Source organism: Chelon labrosus (genome assembly GCF_963514085.1).
Source record: "Chelon labrosus genome assembly, chromosome: 5".
NCBI lineage: Eukaryota > Metazoa > Chordata > Actinopteri > Mugiliformes > Mugilidae > Chelon > Chelon labrosus.
In genome coordinates this window covers 17,160,344-17,174,588 of record NC_140341.1, presented here as the reverse complement: position 1 = coordinate 17,174,588, position 14,245 = coordinate 17,160,344, and the positions used below count along the sequence as shown (strand labels likewise).

The following is a 14,245-nucleotide window of genomic DNA, read 5'->3' as shown; positions in this document are numbered from 1 at the left end:
TATGAGATTCTTTTGCCTAAAGCCATGTCAGTGTGAGCAGCAAATTGTCACTGGCATGTACTCAAGGTTGACAACTCAGGACTGTCTATAAAAAATAAGAATTTAATTAAGTATTTATTTAAGTGTGTGGTACGCGATTGACTCTTGGCATAGCAGGATGTCCACAGTTTACCTTGGATCAGGTGAAGTCGCTGGAAACATTTCTTGAAACTATATCAGATGTATAAATACATAATGTATACTATGAATCATGCAATATATTATCTACAAGGCTCTGCTGAATGCGTAAAGATGAATTTATTCTGACTTTTTAGGTAGGTGGGTAGATGTAAAGTGTGCTTTGTGTACCAGTGGTTTGAGTTTTTCATTTTGAGTGATTCTGAATAGGACCGTTTGGTTTTGATTTACAGTTTGGTTTACGTTTTAAATTACGGTTACAAATTGATTGAAAAATTCATTTGGAGTCTCTAATGTTTAAGAGTTTATTTTATTAAAAAAAAACTTATAAAATGCATGTACGTTTATCGCAGTTGCAAGCTTTATATAAGGATGCTTTAAGTGTTTGTTAATGTACAAGAACTTATAATATTACAACTGTGTTTTCTATATTGTCATTCAATATCTGCTACCTTGTATATGTGCCTACAGGAGAAGTTACTGCTACGTTCATGAACGTTCATTATGCAAAGCATTTATTCCTGGTAATATACTGCACTTATTGTAAATCTTTAGTGTTCATACATGCAGGGATAAGCTATATTAGTGCCCCTAAACCCTATTTACCTAAATATGAGTAATAAAATGATCTTAGATGATTCCCTTGTGTTTCCAGAAAGCCAGGTGTTACACCACGTATCTCCTCTGCACTCTGCACTACCTCACCCTGTCAGGCCTGTGATGGGTCAAGCAACTCAATTTCCTCGCATCCCCAGTCTGTTCAATCAGCCAGCCACTCAACCACGAGCCTCATTCATCTCACTTAGGGGCAAATGACCATTTTGGCAATATCTGAATTAAGAGAGATTTGTCTCAACCCTCCCCCTCTCTCCACCTCTCTCTTTCTCTCTCTCCAGCCACACAGGTCACCTGAATTTACACCACGTTAGCACCGCTTTGCATTTCTCCAAGTCGGTCGTGTAACACAGGACAGGCCTTCATTGTGTCTGCTCGGTCGACCACGTCGCAGCCGGACACTTTTGGCACTCTGTCCGTCGTGCTCTTGCGAAGCCTCACACTGCGATCCGGCTCTCTAGAGGACTATGTGTTTACATCTGCGCCGCAAATGATTAAATGTTCATTGAATCTGAATGAAAGCGCCAATGTAATATCTGCAGGGGGTGGATGGACGGAAACTGGACAACATACTGGATGTTTATGGCTTGATGGAGATTAAGACGATTGGAGGTTTTTATAGAAGCGATTATGATGTGCTTTGAGCAATATAGTTTACATAATGTTCCAACATCAATATAGAAACATTATTCCATAACTGAAAGTCCTCTGTATATAGATTAGTTATTATATATCTTGTAGATGCTATGTAAAAAAAAAAAAAAGGAAAAGGCAAGTTTTCTTTTCTTTTACTACAACATTGCATGATAAAAAGAAAAAAATAATAATAAAGCTTAACCTTAACCAGCAATCAAACAGAACAAACATTACCATTCTAATACTTCACATGGATGAACTGAATATCCCTCATTTAGAAATGTATTCACATCAGCCTTGTGCAGGGAGGAAAGCATAACATCCGTTTAAGAGAGAAAAGAAAGGTCAGTTATCTCATGGATCACAGCTTTCCAAATTTAGCCTCATTGCTGTGAGTAATGCACATCCAGCACACAATGCATTTGGCCGACATCACTCCAGCGGGGTGTCATCACAGCATCTGACTGAGAGATAGAAAGCTCGATAGCTTTATTGGTGTGCTTTACCTCCTTTCACAGTCAACGCCTGTCGCAGATGAAGGTATGATATATTTAAAATGGCTGATAATGGCGGGGACGGCTAAACGGTTGGATGAAAATCCAATTTTGCCACACAATCACCAGAGACAGGTCTGAGTTTGGCCTACACTAACTCACTGTGATGTGGACACAACAGCCAGGTGATTAAATGTCAAGCAGTGATTGCTTTGTGGTGAAATCTGAAAAGCTAAGGCCAAAACGCGGGGAAAGGTTTGAAAATGAATCCAGACAAAAACTGTAAAAATAATAGTTCAACATGAAAGCTCAAATGTCCAAGGTAAATAAATACATGATTTAAAATGTGAAATGTGCAACTAAAACACAATCCAAACAATTTTAATTCATTCTATGAGCCTCAACAGTGTGAGACAGTGATCATGTAATGATCTACCGATCGTGTATGTGACTGGTTCTTGGAAATTGCTAGGAAAGACATAACCTGTGGCCAATTAAAAATGAAATTCAGAAATTTTACGTGACATTGTTTGCACATACAACCAGTAATTAACAAGCTCCCGAGAGCTCCGTGTTATTGCCTTAGGTAATGTGGGTTTGGTTTTAATCACGTCTGTGTGAGCGATGTGTTGTTGGAGGGGATACAGTCATGTGACATGAGGCTTGTGGGCACAACTTGTCATTCTGAATATGCAGAATGAAGGACTGCCAGGGTCATCATGCAGCCTCGAACAAAGACTGAACTCAAGCCATCCTTTTCAGCCAACACATTTCATTATATTTAAATCTGGTGTTGTGATGTGTGTTGTGGTTTTACCGTTAACAAATCTCATAAACAGACCAATACCAACTAAGCGTCTCTACAGTTCTGTACCATCCCTGTACCTCAGCCTCAAGCCCATTTGATTTTACAAAGGACACAAAACATGTAGTTCTTTTTAAATTCTAACTTCTTAAAAGCTTGTTGCTGAACATTTTAACAAAGGAGTGAATAATGGGGACTATTTTCAGCAGTGGATTGATTTATATCTGTGCTCTTGTGGGTATTTACAGCAGTGGCATGGTAGGCGACTGACCCAAAATAAATTGCATTGCTCATGTTCATTGTAACTATGAATCATGCCCCCTGGCCCACCATATTTAGGTTTTATTAGGTTTAAGAAAAAATAGCATGCCATGGAGGTCAATGGCAGAAATTAACAACATCTAGTTTTTGTTACACAGACAATAGTTGCCAGTAAGATTCTGATTTGTTGGTTCCTATGTTGAGAGTATGAAAAATACAGACTATCGTAAGCATTATCCTGTAAGGCAAAGAAAGATACGAGGAGACATGTGACTGGAAGGTTTGGCTGCATTATGAAGAAGGTTCTTGTGATTTCAGAGGCAGCATTATGTCAGCGTCACCTCTGCGTAGAGTCTGCTTTCATGACTATCGTTTGTCACTGTAAACCATTTTCTCCAAAGCACCTTGACATCCAAAACCAGAATTAACACTGCTATGTAACAGAGTTCTACATTAAAAGACTGTGTGTGAAGTGAAAATGATAGCTTTTACCAGCATGACACAGATAACACTCACTCTGTGTTTCCCCTCAGGTCCACTGAGCTTTGCTGCAGCTTCAATATTGTTGATTTGATCTGCCAGCTCACAACTTGTTTTGTTTTTTATTGAAAAACTGCAATAAAAGATGTCTATGTATTGCGTAGCAGACACAAGTTGGCATGCTCACCAGCCGGCTCTGCCTGCTCTTTCATGTAATGCCACTTTGTACCTCAAGAGGCAATACTGAGCTCAATCCTTTATGAGAGGAATTCGTAGGTCTCTGTATTGATAGTCATGTGGTAATAGTGTTATCTTGACCGCCTCTTAGAGTTTCAGCAGGTTGGCTGAATTAGCCAATGCTTGTCCTGCCATTATTAAGTGGCTGGCTTATTTCTAATTGATGATTGTAAAGTTAGATTGTATGCACTAAGTACTAACTAGTGTGGAGCTACTAAGAAATGGTAATCGGCTTACCATATTGCAAAATGAGATTAGGCAAAATTAAAAGGTTGGAAAGTTTTCTAGAAGACGACCTTTGGGATGGACTCTGAATTTCCTTGCTTCTTACAATAGGGGTAGACACCCCAACCTTCTGGTAACAAGTTGTGTAAAAAAATACCCCACAGAGCCATTTGTTCACGTTTCCCCAACAAGATGGTAGATTGGACTCACAATCCCCAGTTGATCACGAATATGTGTCACAGAATGAATGCTAAATTTCTCAATAGAAATGTTGGATATGCGCTGTAACTAGGCAACTGTTTGACATGGGGTTTACCAAATCGTCTTAATAGCTGCGCTCACAGCTTTCTCCTGACGCCCCCAAGAGGCCAGAAAACCAGCAAATGCAACTTTAACCACAAATTTTATTATGGCAATTAAGATGGCTCATTAAGCACTTAATTTCTCAGAGTACGGTTTAATAAATTAAAGTGATCATGCACGAGTTGTGTACAAAAACATTACAGTAAAAAAAAAAAAAATTAATTCACAAATAATGCTGTTTATAGCTCAATAAAAACTGTTAAGGGCAGACAAATGCACCAGCATGTACACATCAAGAGGAAAGGCTCATTCAACAAAGAACTGCAGGTGACATAAAAACGTTTCAGGAGTTAAAAAAATACAGCATCATAAAAATTACCCCAGAAAAATTAGAAGCTTATTTTTACATCCAGCTATACAAAGTCTTAAAGAGATAACTGCACAACAGGCAGCGGGGAATGTGGATAATAACGGCTACAGAACGGACAAAAGCAAAAGCACAGCACTACACGGCTTAACACATGCTGGGTTACGACTACAAAGCAACAAAGACCTTGCACCATGCATGCTGGTCTGTCTGCTTCGGAAAATCCCCCGACAAAAATGGGGAGACGTAAAGTACGCACAAGTGTAAGGTTCATCTTCCGTACTCGGCACGAGGGAGGACAGATGTCAGGTCAGCACTAGTCCATACACAAGGCATTTAAAAAGATGTATCAAACAGTGTAATACAAAAAGTCATTCAAGTCTGAGAATGATTAGAGAGCTGTTCAGTAAAAGTCCTGATCTGAGTTTAGAAGAGCACCTCTTCATTTTTAATGAGCACCTCCACCACCTGCCTCTGGTAGCGGATGTCGTTCAGTGCTGTTATGGCGTCCAGGTTGGGTGCGCGCATGAGTGTGGGCCCGAAAACGATGGCGAGGTTCTCCGCGTTCATCAGGTTGAACTTCTCATTCTGCGTCACCCTGCAATGTGGATTAAAGTTAGAAAAACACATAGGACCTGACAACAGGAGCATTTAATTATATTAAATTTAATGATAAATACGCTCACTTGCCAGTTCATTAGGCACCAAGCGATTTCCCTTGTGGATCAGTAATGTTTATCTAAGTCTAAGTCTATAACTAATGTATTCAGCCCTGCACTTAATCCCCCTTCAAGACGATTATAATGCTCATGTTGAAACTGTGCAAGAAAGGTGGTGATTCAACTGGATGATCATTTTGGAGGATGTAGTTTGGGATGCTGCTAAACTGCACTGAATTAAATGCAATGAAACCAAATAAAACACAGTTGAATCAGCAACTTTCATGAAGTGTATTAGAATACAAACATCTTCACTAGCATACCTAATGAACTGCCAAGGGAGTGCAACCAATAATACGACAGAAGAATAATGTCCTATTTCTCAAATGTCCCACCCATTCTTTATTTTATCATCACTTTACTGTATATGACAGTATAATTATTGACTTTTAATGCCTTTTTTTAAAAAATATGTTCCGCCTTCTTCAGGATCAAGTATAAAGGGAAGGTGTGAGCAATAGTAAATACGATATATAAATGCATGCTTTGTTTGACCCCCTCTTAATAATTTTACCAGAGTCTCAGAGCTCTTACAGAACTGGCCTGGATTACCTACCTTTTTAAGTGGGCCATGAGGTACTTGAGGGTTTCATTGTGAGATGGCGGCAGCAGAGCAAGAGCCTCGCGGAAAGCTTCCAGCTTCTTCTCTGGGTCTGTGAGCTCTGGAAAAAAAAACAAAAGGACCGTGATATTAGGGTGGGCATGTTACACTCTTTGAACTCAGAGGACACAGTTGGGAATCAATACTTCTGGTGGAAGCGTAAACGCCTTTATTTATATATGCTTTTCACACTCTTTACAGCAACACTCTGACATATAATACTTTTACCGAGGGAAGCTTTCTCTGAAATGTAAAAGATGAATCAAATTGGTAATGTTTGTAACCACGTGTAGAAAACCAGTGACTGTGTAATTTGTCTGTTTGTGACGTACTTGCAGCCTCGATGAACCTGGGGTAAGCGTCATAGGAGATGACAGGGACAGGTAAATCCCTGAGGTACAGTTTCAGCGCACCCGTGATGATGTTGATGTCTTCATAGGCATTCACTGAGATGTCTGTCTTCTCGCCATCTGTGAAGATGACACATGAAGTAAGAGAAAGAAGATAACGGGCTCACATCAGCCCTTTCGCGTCTCAGTGTGAATTGAGGAATGAAGAGATTGGGTTACAGTGGCGGAAAAAACAGAATTCTACTCTCGCTTTATATTTTTGGCAAAGTAGCTGCTATCATCCGTCTGGCCTGTTTTATTCTGACTTTCCCTCGGTTATGTATGCGCTTCAGAGCAGGCCATGGCCTACTTGTGCTGGCAGACTGAACATCACAGTGCTGTGAGCTGGAATGACACTCTGTCATGGATGATCTCCCACATGCGGATCTGGCTAAGACTTTTGCCCACTGCTGCAGGGTTTTTCTTACGGTTGATATTCACACTGCACTGGGCCAGGACTTCTCACTAAGTCTACTGCTGAATCCCAACACAGAGAAGAGTTTTTTTTTTTCACAGCTATGTTTAAGACAGTACATCCATGGTTTGTAACCCCTAAGGTCCCCTCCTGTCTGTCCACACAGTGAAACCCTGCGCCAGAGTGACATGTCAGGATTGGAGCTGCTCTCCCAGATGGACATTAATCCTTCACAAATGTGTCACTTCTTCACTTAATCTGAAGTGTTCCGTGTGCCTTGTGTAAATATATGCAAGCGCACAATGTCTAACATCATGTTGTGAGTTGACAGTTATCTATAAAACATGGGGGACTAACCTTTGTCAAATCCCATCTTTACTTCTTCCACCGAATCACTGAATCCAGATATTCTGTAGAGGCCTTCTGACTTCAGTCCTTGAGGAGCAAACATGAAACAAACAACCTTTCAGACAAGGCAAGGGCTGTCAGGAGTAATGTAGAAAAATTCACCTGCATGTATCGCCCTGGGTAATTTAGGAAATGCCATTAACCAGTCTTAAATATGCATAAGAAATTAAGGATAAAGTGTCCACAATGTCACACACTGGAACAACACGGGCAGATGCAGATAGTTTTCTGCATCACTGGGCAAAATAATAAAGACATAAATCAAACTTAGCTACAGACATACAGTATATTAGAAGGCAGACAATGAGGGAGCAATGAGTTTCCTGCACAGATGAATGATTTAACTGAAATGCAATCAGCTAGGGCAGCAGGAAACAGAGTAATGTATTCCTCATTACGCATTTACAATTACCAGCAATCTCATCACTCTTCTCAGTCATACCCCCCCATCAAACGCAAAGAAAACATTAACTCGGTCTGTAATTGAATCAGACTTTTAACACTTCAGCCTAAGTAGGATATATATTGCAGATTGCTTACTTTAAAAATAAAGAGAAGCTGTTTTATAACGAGTATAAATACAGTAAACAGAATCCTTAAGCCTAATTGAAATGGCATTTTAAATGTGTTGTTCTGAATGTTTTTAAGTAGTTGCGTTTAAAATTATTGCATTTCTTTAGAAATACATTTTAAAAACATTTCACAATAATTTTGGATAAGATAAAATCATTCTATTATTTATCCCACCATGGGGACATGCACACAAGAGATAAAAAAAAAGTAAAACATCAAATAAATACAAAAATAGAAAATCAAACACGTGCAGAGATTGTAATATAATTCAAAGACCATAATCCAAATTATTATGGCAGTTCTTTTCTTCCATAATTCTTTCTCCTCAGTCTGCAGCATTTCATTTAAGACCCTTTAAAAGAAATGCTCCAGCTGAATAGGATTAATGTCAGCCAATCAGAGTCAAGCATACCGGCTTAAACTTGAATTGAATAGATTGCTAAAAAAATAAAAATAAATCATTTATCTTCTTATCTTGAACTATACTTTTGACATCAAAACAGCACGCACACAGATCCGTGCTCAACTGACCTCTGGATTCGATCTCCCGTATGCACATGTCCACCACCATGGGTCGGGCTGTGTTGTAAGCGTTCACCAGGGTCGTCAGGTCACAGCTGTAAACTTTACGGATGTGTCTGAGGTCTGGTTTGCAGTCGTTGGGTACCAGAGCTGAGCACTGTTTGTGGACGTTCATCCCGCAATCTAAAGAGAGAGAGAGACAGAGTTTAGATCTAAATAGTCACATTGAAATGGAAGTAAGGATATTTGTTAACCAAAAATAATCATTTTATTTTGAACTGAGACCTACTACACATCATTCAAGACTAAGTTCACGTTAATTTGATTTGATTTGAGTGTTTGGATTGTAGTAAAGTGTTAACCCTCTTGATCAATATCTGCCCCCAAAATGTCACTAGACCACTGGAGAGCTCTTTCCTTTCCTGCGGCATTGGAGTCACCTTGAGTGCGGGATAGATCCAAAGTCACCTCTAGAAGGCCACTTGTTTATTCAAAACTGTAATGAACCAGAAGACATTGATCTACCACAGGAATGCTTGGTGTTTTTAATTATGCTAACGTTTCTTATTTAAAAAACCATCAGGAGAATTCGATCATGTGATGAACTTCCATAAAATCCCAGACCCCTCACATGGTGTTTAAAAAGCATTTTAGTCATGATGTTTGTGAAAGTACCCCTCATTGTGATTTGCCTTCAGCCACAGTGGTATGTTGGCCTAAGGCACAGCTGTTTCAGGGCAGGATTCACCTTGTTGGGAACAGAGCTGCCCATGGAGAGCAGATGCAGAAACAGAGAGAGAGAGAGAGAGACTGCAGCTCCGCTTTGTAACAGAGACGCATGTGGGGAATTACAGGAAGACTGGAAAAGCTGCGGCCTGGAGGAGGGACAGTCGGCGCCGCTGCACGCTCTATTCTTCTCCAAATCCAAGCTCACACACAATGGCTGAGGAAGCAGCGATTGAGGCGCTGCGGGCTACAGCAGACCTATTTTCTCAGACTAAAATGGGGCAGCTCTTCAAGCTCTCGGATCTTCAGAGCCATCTACGAGTTCTGAAGGGTTGTTTTTTTTTGACAAATGCCAAGTGGTTTTTGATTCCAAAAAAAAAAAATCCTATTTTGATCCTTCAAACCCATTTCGACTTTTGAATTTTAAATAAAAAAAGCTGCTTCTGAAAGCTGGGAATCAATGTTTCCAGGGGACGTCAGGCAACATTTTGATTAATATGGGTCCCTGGAGAAATTCACACCGCCTGAATTTATATGCATTGATGCAGAAATGTAATTACCTTAAGAGATGATTCTCTTAAGGACACGAGACAGGCAGTATAATAGTGGAGGGCCTGTCATCAGACACAAGCCTGGTGAGTTCCTGTTGTCAGGGGGAACACACCAATGGCCCTGGGTCCCAGGTGGGGAGGGTGAGGGTGAGACTGAGCCCAAGGGACACAAGGAGACAGGGGATGCTGCTTCGTTGCACCATCAGCTCCGTCTCCGTTGCTATGATGTGGAGGCTGCAGCTCAGTTTTGAGAGGTTGAATGGTGGCTGGTTGATCGTTTCTAATCAACACACTACCGCCATGTCTAACCAGCGGCGCTGAAACATTCCTCTTGCTGGCTGCTGACAACAAAAGGCACCACCACTGTTTATTTTTAGGTGGTTTGTTTTTACCAAGGAGCATTTAAGTTAAATAGGGGTTGAGCTGTGTGACCTAGCTCTTTGGTTGGAGCCCGTTGAATTTTAATATGTGTGGAAACAGAGCTCCTTTCCCCACGCTCCCAGCCCTGCTCCTCATTAAAGAGACATGCCAGCTTTGTTTTCCTTCATGGGCATGATGGGATGAGGCTGGGGGGCGTACTCTGATGAGGAAATGTGGCACAACAAGCACAAGCAGAGGCTGGCTTTCTGGCACTCGGCCAAAAACAGTTCACACATACAAAAAGAAAAGGGGGTGGTGGGAGAACACTTTTTTTTTTCTTCTTTTTTTTTTGGTATGCAAATTTGAGCATCATGTGAGACTTTGCTGCCCCAGATTCTGGTAGCCATGGCGGAGACTGAAGGAATGGCAATACACTGTATATTGGCTCCAAACGTAAACGCCTTTATCTCAGTTGTTGTCAGCTTTCAACATCCGGACATTAATAATTAATATCCGAGCTCCCACAGATTTGTGTGACACAGTTTGTTTCATCAATAAAACATCAAAGAGGCACATCTCACTTTATTATAGTGCTTTTCTTGGATGGGAAAGGAATGCCTTCAAGAACTACTGTGCACAATAGAGTATTTGACAAGCAAGTAAGCAAATATGCTCGAGCCATTTTTGCCTTATAATAAGAGTCCTGAATGCGTGCATGTTAGACCTGTCACACACAGTCAAAACAAAAATTCACAAAGACAAGAAATGAATATATTTCCTTTGAATGATCTTGAAATATACTCAAGCAAGACAAATATGGAAAGAATGATTGCTCATTATTAAGACTTTTTTGTTTTTTCTTTTTTTTTGTCAGCTGCATGATACTGTTTTGACCCACTTTGTGTTTTCATGCCTATAATGTTTATTCAAATCCTCAAAGTGGAATCAAAGAAAGCCTTTGACAAGAACTGAAGAAAAACTCAGACCTAATATAGTTAGCTTAAACAAAAAAAACATCACAGCAGGCCGCCCCTTCTTCTTCTCTTTGATTCGCAGTAAGGAAAAAAAGTGGGTCAAAAATAAGGTTTCTACGTCATGTCACATATCCGTTACATCACAGCTATAGAGCCCTCCGTTATACATTCTGTTATACAACCCATAATCCCCAAACCACTGTTGAGATTTAGATTAAAACACAATAATCCAGCTCCAGATGCACTAAATGCCAAGTAACCCATATGAGGTAATGCTCACTTTGCCCGCCATCAACATAGCGAGAGTATGCTGTACAAACTGATCAAACAGTTTATATAATATGAATGTCATACCTGCACATTTGACCCCCTGAGCCATCAGTCCCCACATGAAGCTGGCACAGTGTTCGCACCAGTGAGGCCCCCTGAAGGTATGGACCTGCAACAGAGAGGAGGACAGTGACAGATATTAACAATGAAGTGCAATGACAAGCTAGGGAGAGAGCATTGGGTAGTTGAAGCTATTTACTCCATGGACACCTTGGCCTTTTCTTTAGCCTGCCAAGAGACTTGTAGGTGCTGCCATATAAAATGACACAGTGGAGGCGGATGAGCCGTGTGTGGACGAGGACTGCGGTTTAAACAGACACTCAAACTGACAATACAGAGGCGGGTGCAGCCTTGACTCCGGGCAGCAGGGGCTTTGCCATTATGGCACAGTAGGCTGTCACCCGAGAGAAGGTGACAGGGATATTTTCTATGGAAGCAGCGGGAAGCCACCTTGCTGGTGTAGAGAAGTCAGCCCCCGCACACCAGCAGGTAACAACAGCACAGCCAATCAGAGAGGCCTTTGGGATCAAGAGCAAACCACAGAGCTCCCAGTATTCTTGCATTAAGTCAACTACTGCTACAGAGGGAAAGCTATGTTTTTATTGTATTTCTACTTAGTGCCATAACTTTGGTGATTATTGTTTTACAAGATATCACGTTATGTTCATCTGAGCTGATATCAGTTGTTTTCCCCAGTCACCCTGAGTGATGTCATCTATGTATTAGATAGAGGATTACAATGTCATATTGAACTGTCAGAGTGCTTAATTTAAATTTGAAACCATGCTACCTATTTTAGTGGCACAATTCTGTTACACTGTAATATATTATTTGTACACATTAAAAGACACATTTAGATTTTACTAGGAACGGTAACTCCTTCTTGGATGCAGATCCTTAAAAATGCACCATTCAGCAAAACAAGAGAACAAAGCAGCAAAAACAAACCAGTGAGCATCAGCAGTTTGAAAGCCTTGACTGTAATGCTTCTGTCACTGCACTCCATCCCATTAACCAACCTAACTGGGAGAGTGAGCCTGAGCCAAACAGGGATACACTCAACCACTGTTTCCCTTCTCCATCAGCCTAATCTCTCCATCTGGTCCTCAAACTAACAGCAGTGGTCCACAGACCACCCAACAGATTTTCTTTTGATAAAGGCCCACTGGACAGACCATAACAGCTCTGTTTTTCATCCCCGCTCTCCCATTCAGTAATGCACACCCCTCCCCTTCCATCTCCCACAAGGGAAGCGGAGGAAGCAGCCCTCTGGCCACACATGATGAAATTAAACCAATCTTAAAGACACGCACCAGCTGAAAAGAGTTCTTGTCTCAGTCTCACCTTGAAGTTGTGGACTTTCTCGGATCTCGGTGTGTGCTCGCCTTCCTTCAGCGTAGCTCTGCGGACCAGTGAGGTGAGCTGTGAATAGGCGAACAGTTTAAGTGGCTGCCAGAAAGTGGCTGAAGGTTTCTGTGGCCCCATCCTCATCCCCAGAGCTGCCGCCAGAATATCCTCCTGATTGGCCTCCCGCTTGGCCTTTTGCACCAGAGGCTTCTCGTCCTTGTGAACCTCGTAGGACTCTCTAGATGGCATTCTGGAGCTGCAGTCTTCCAAACCAGATGCAGGAAAAAACCCCAGTTGAAAAGTCCCAAAAAACGATGAATAAATTCCTTGATGTTCAGAGCAAGTCAAATAATATTATTTGCATTGTTGCAATTACATAGAGACCGTTTAAATTACATATATATATGTAAAAAGTTTCTAAATCTTTTAAAATAGTCCAAAAGAAAAAATAAATAAACTGGCTCCTATTAAATCTTCTCACACCAGTAAGAGTAGAGTGGAGCCTCTGTGGTAAGAGTGCCAGGTTTTATACAAAAGAGGTGCAGCCTTGGGTGCTCATGTGGTTCTCTGGGAACGTGTATGCAGATGAGCTGAGCGGTAGCGCTAATCCTCTCCTCCCTGTGCAGAGCTGATATTCTCCCTGGAACAGGCACAGCACACTGTTGTGTATGGATGCTGTCAGGGCGGACAGAGAGAGGGGGAGGAGTATGGGGGTGGACCCTGTAGTAGTCGCAGCAGATTAAATGGATTCCACCAGCCAATCACAGCACGGGTACACCAGCTTTATAGTAGCCTCCACCCCGCCCCCACACCACCATCAGATATCCAAGCAGGGGAGTCGGGATGAAATGAGAGTGGGATGATAATAAGCAATGAATGAGTCATGCATCAAGAGTGGGCTACAGCCTGGAGAACTTGCGACAGCAGTGGGCCGTTGGAGAGGGGAGCTATTTTCAAAATCAGGTTGCCACAGAAACCGAACACGACAGTGCAGAGGCACAAAGCATCCAACCAAATAAGGACATATTTGATGTTGATGCAAGAGGCAAAGTGATACTGTAAGTTTCAAACAACTACATTTTGTAATCTCACTTAAAATGAGATTTTTTAACACAAATTTAACAAAGAATAATCAGAAAGATAAACACAAAAACAACAAATCCTTGATGACACAGCGTTGAATTCTCCATTTTGACTTGATTATGCACGGAAACAGATTAAAATCCACATCATGTGAATCCCCCTGACTTGCCTTTGGGTATGATGCATGTTTTATAACAATAACAATGTAAACACCACCCACAAAGAATCAATTGTATTTAAATTTAACAAAATAGCAAAGTAATAGTAATCACAACAGTTTGGTATTTTGAATCACGAATCAATATTCACCAGTCACCAGCGTTTTCCACCTCCTCACATTATGGTAAAATATACAATAAAGAATTAAAGAGCATGCGGCTGTACCAGGAATGGGATCTGGAAGTCTTTTTCTTTCTGTGCTTTCTTTGTCTGAATGTTCATTTCCTTGAGGTATACACTGATGCAAGTGTTGTGTTGTCTGCATGCAAATGAAGTATCAAATTTAGCATCATGAGCGCAATGTGAGAGAAGGGATCTGCAACACACTGCAAGTCAAATGAGATTATGCTCCCACGGCTCAGAATCCAATTCAGACTCAGCCGTTAAAGTGCAACGTTCTCACCTTTTGCGGAGGACAGCTGGAGAGG

The 14,245-nt window shown here is 41.1% G+C and overlaps 1 protein-coding gene across 1 annotated transcript; it reads right to left on the bottom strand.

Moving 5' to 3' along the window:
- Nucleotides 1–4,756: 4,756 nt before the first annotated feature.
- On the bottom strand, nucleotides 4,757–12,764 carry chn1 (chimerin 1; the record flags this gene model as incomplete). Its single annotated transcript, XM_084544926.1, has 7 exons — nucleotides 4,757–5,198; nucleotides 5,876–5,981; nucleotides 6,253–6,390; nucleotides 7,082–7,159; nucleotides 8,237–8,410; nucleotides 11,193–11,277; nucleotides 12,513–12,764. The coding sequence occupies 7 exons, from the start codon at nucleotides 12,762–12,764 to the stop codon at nucleotides 5,027–5,029; spliced, it is 1,005 nt and encodes a 334-aa protein (XP_084401052.1). The 3' UTR covers nucleotides 4,757–5,026.
- Nucleotides 12,765–14,245: the final 1,481 nt, after the last annotated feature.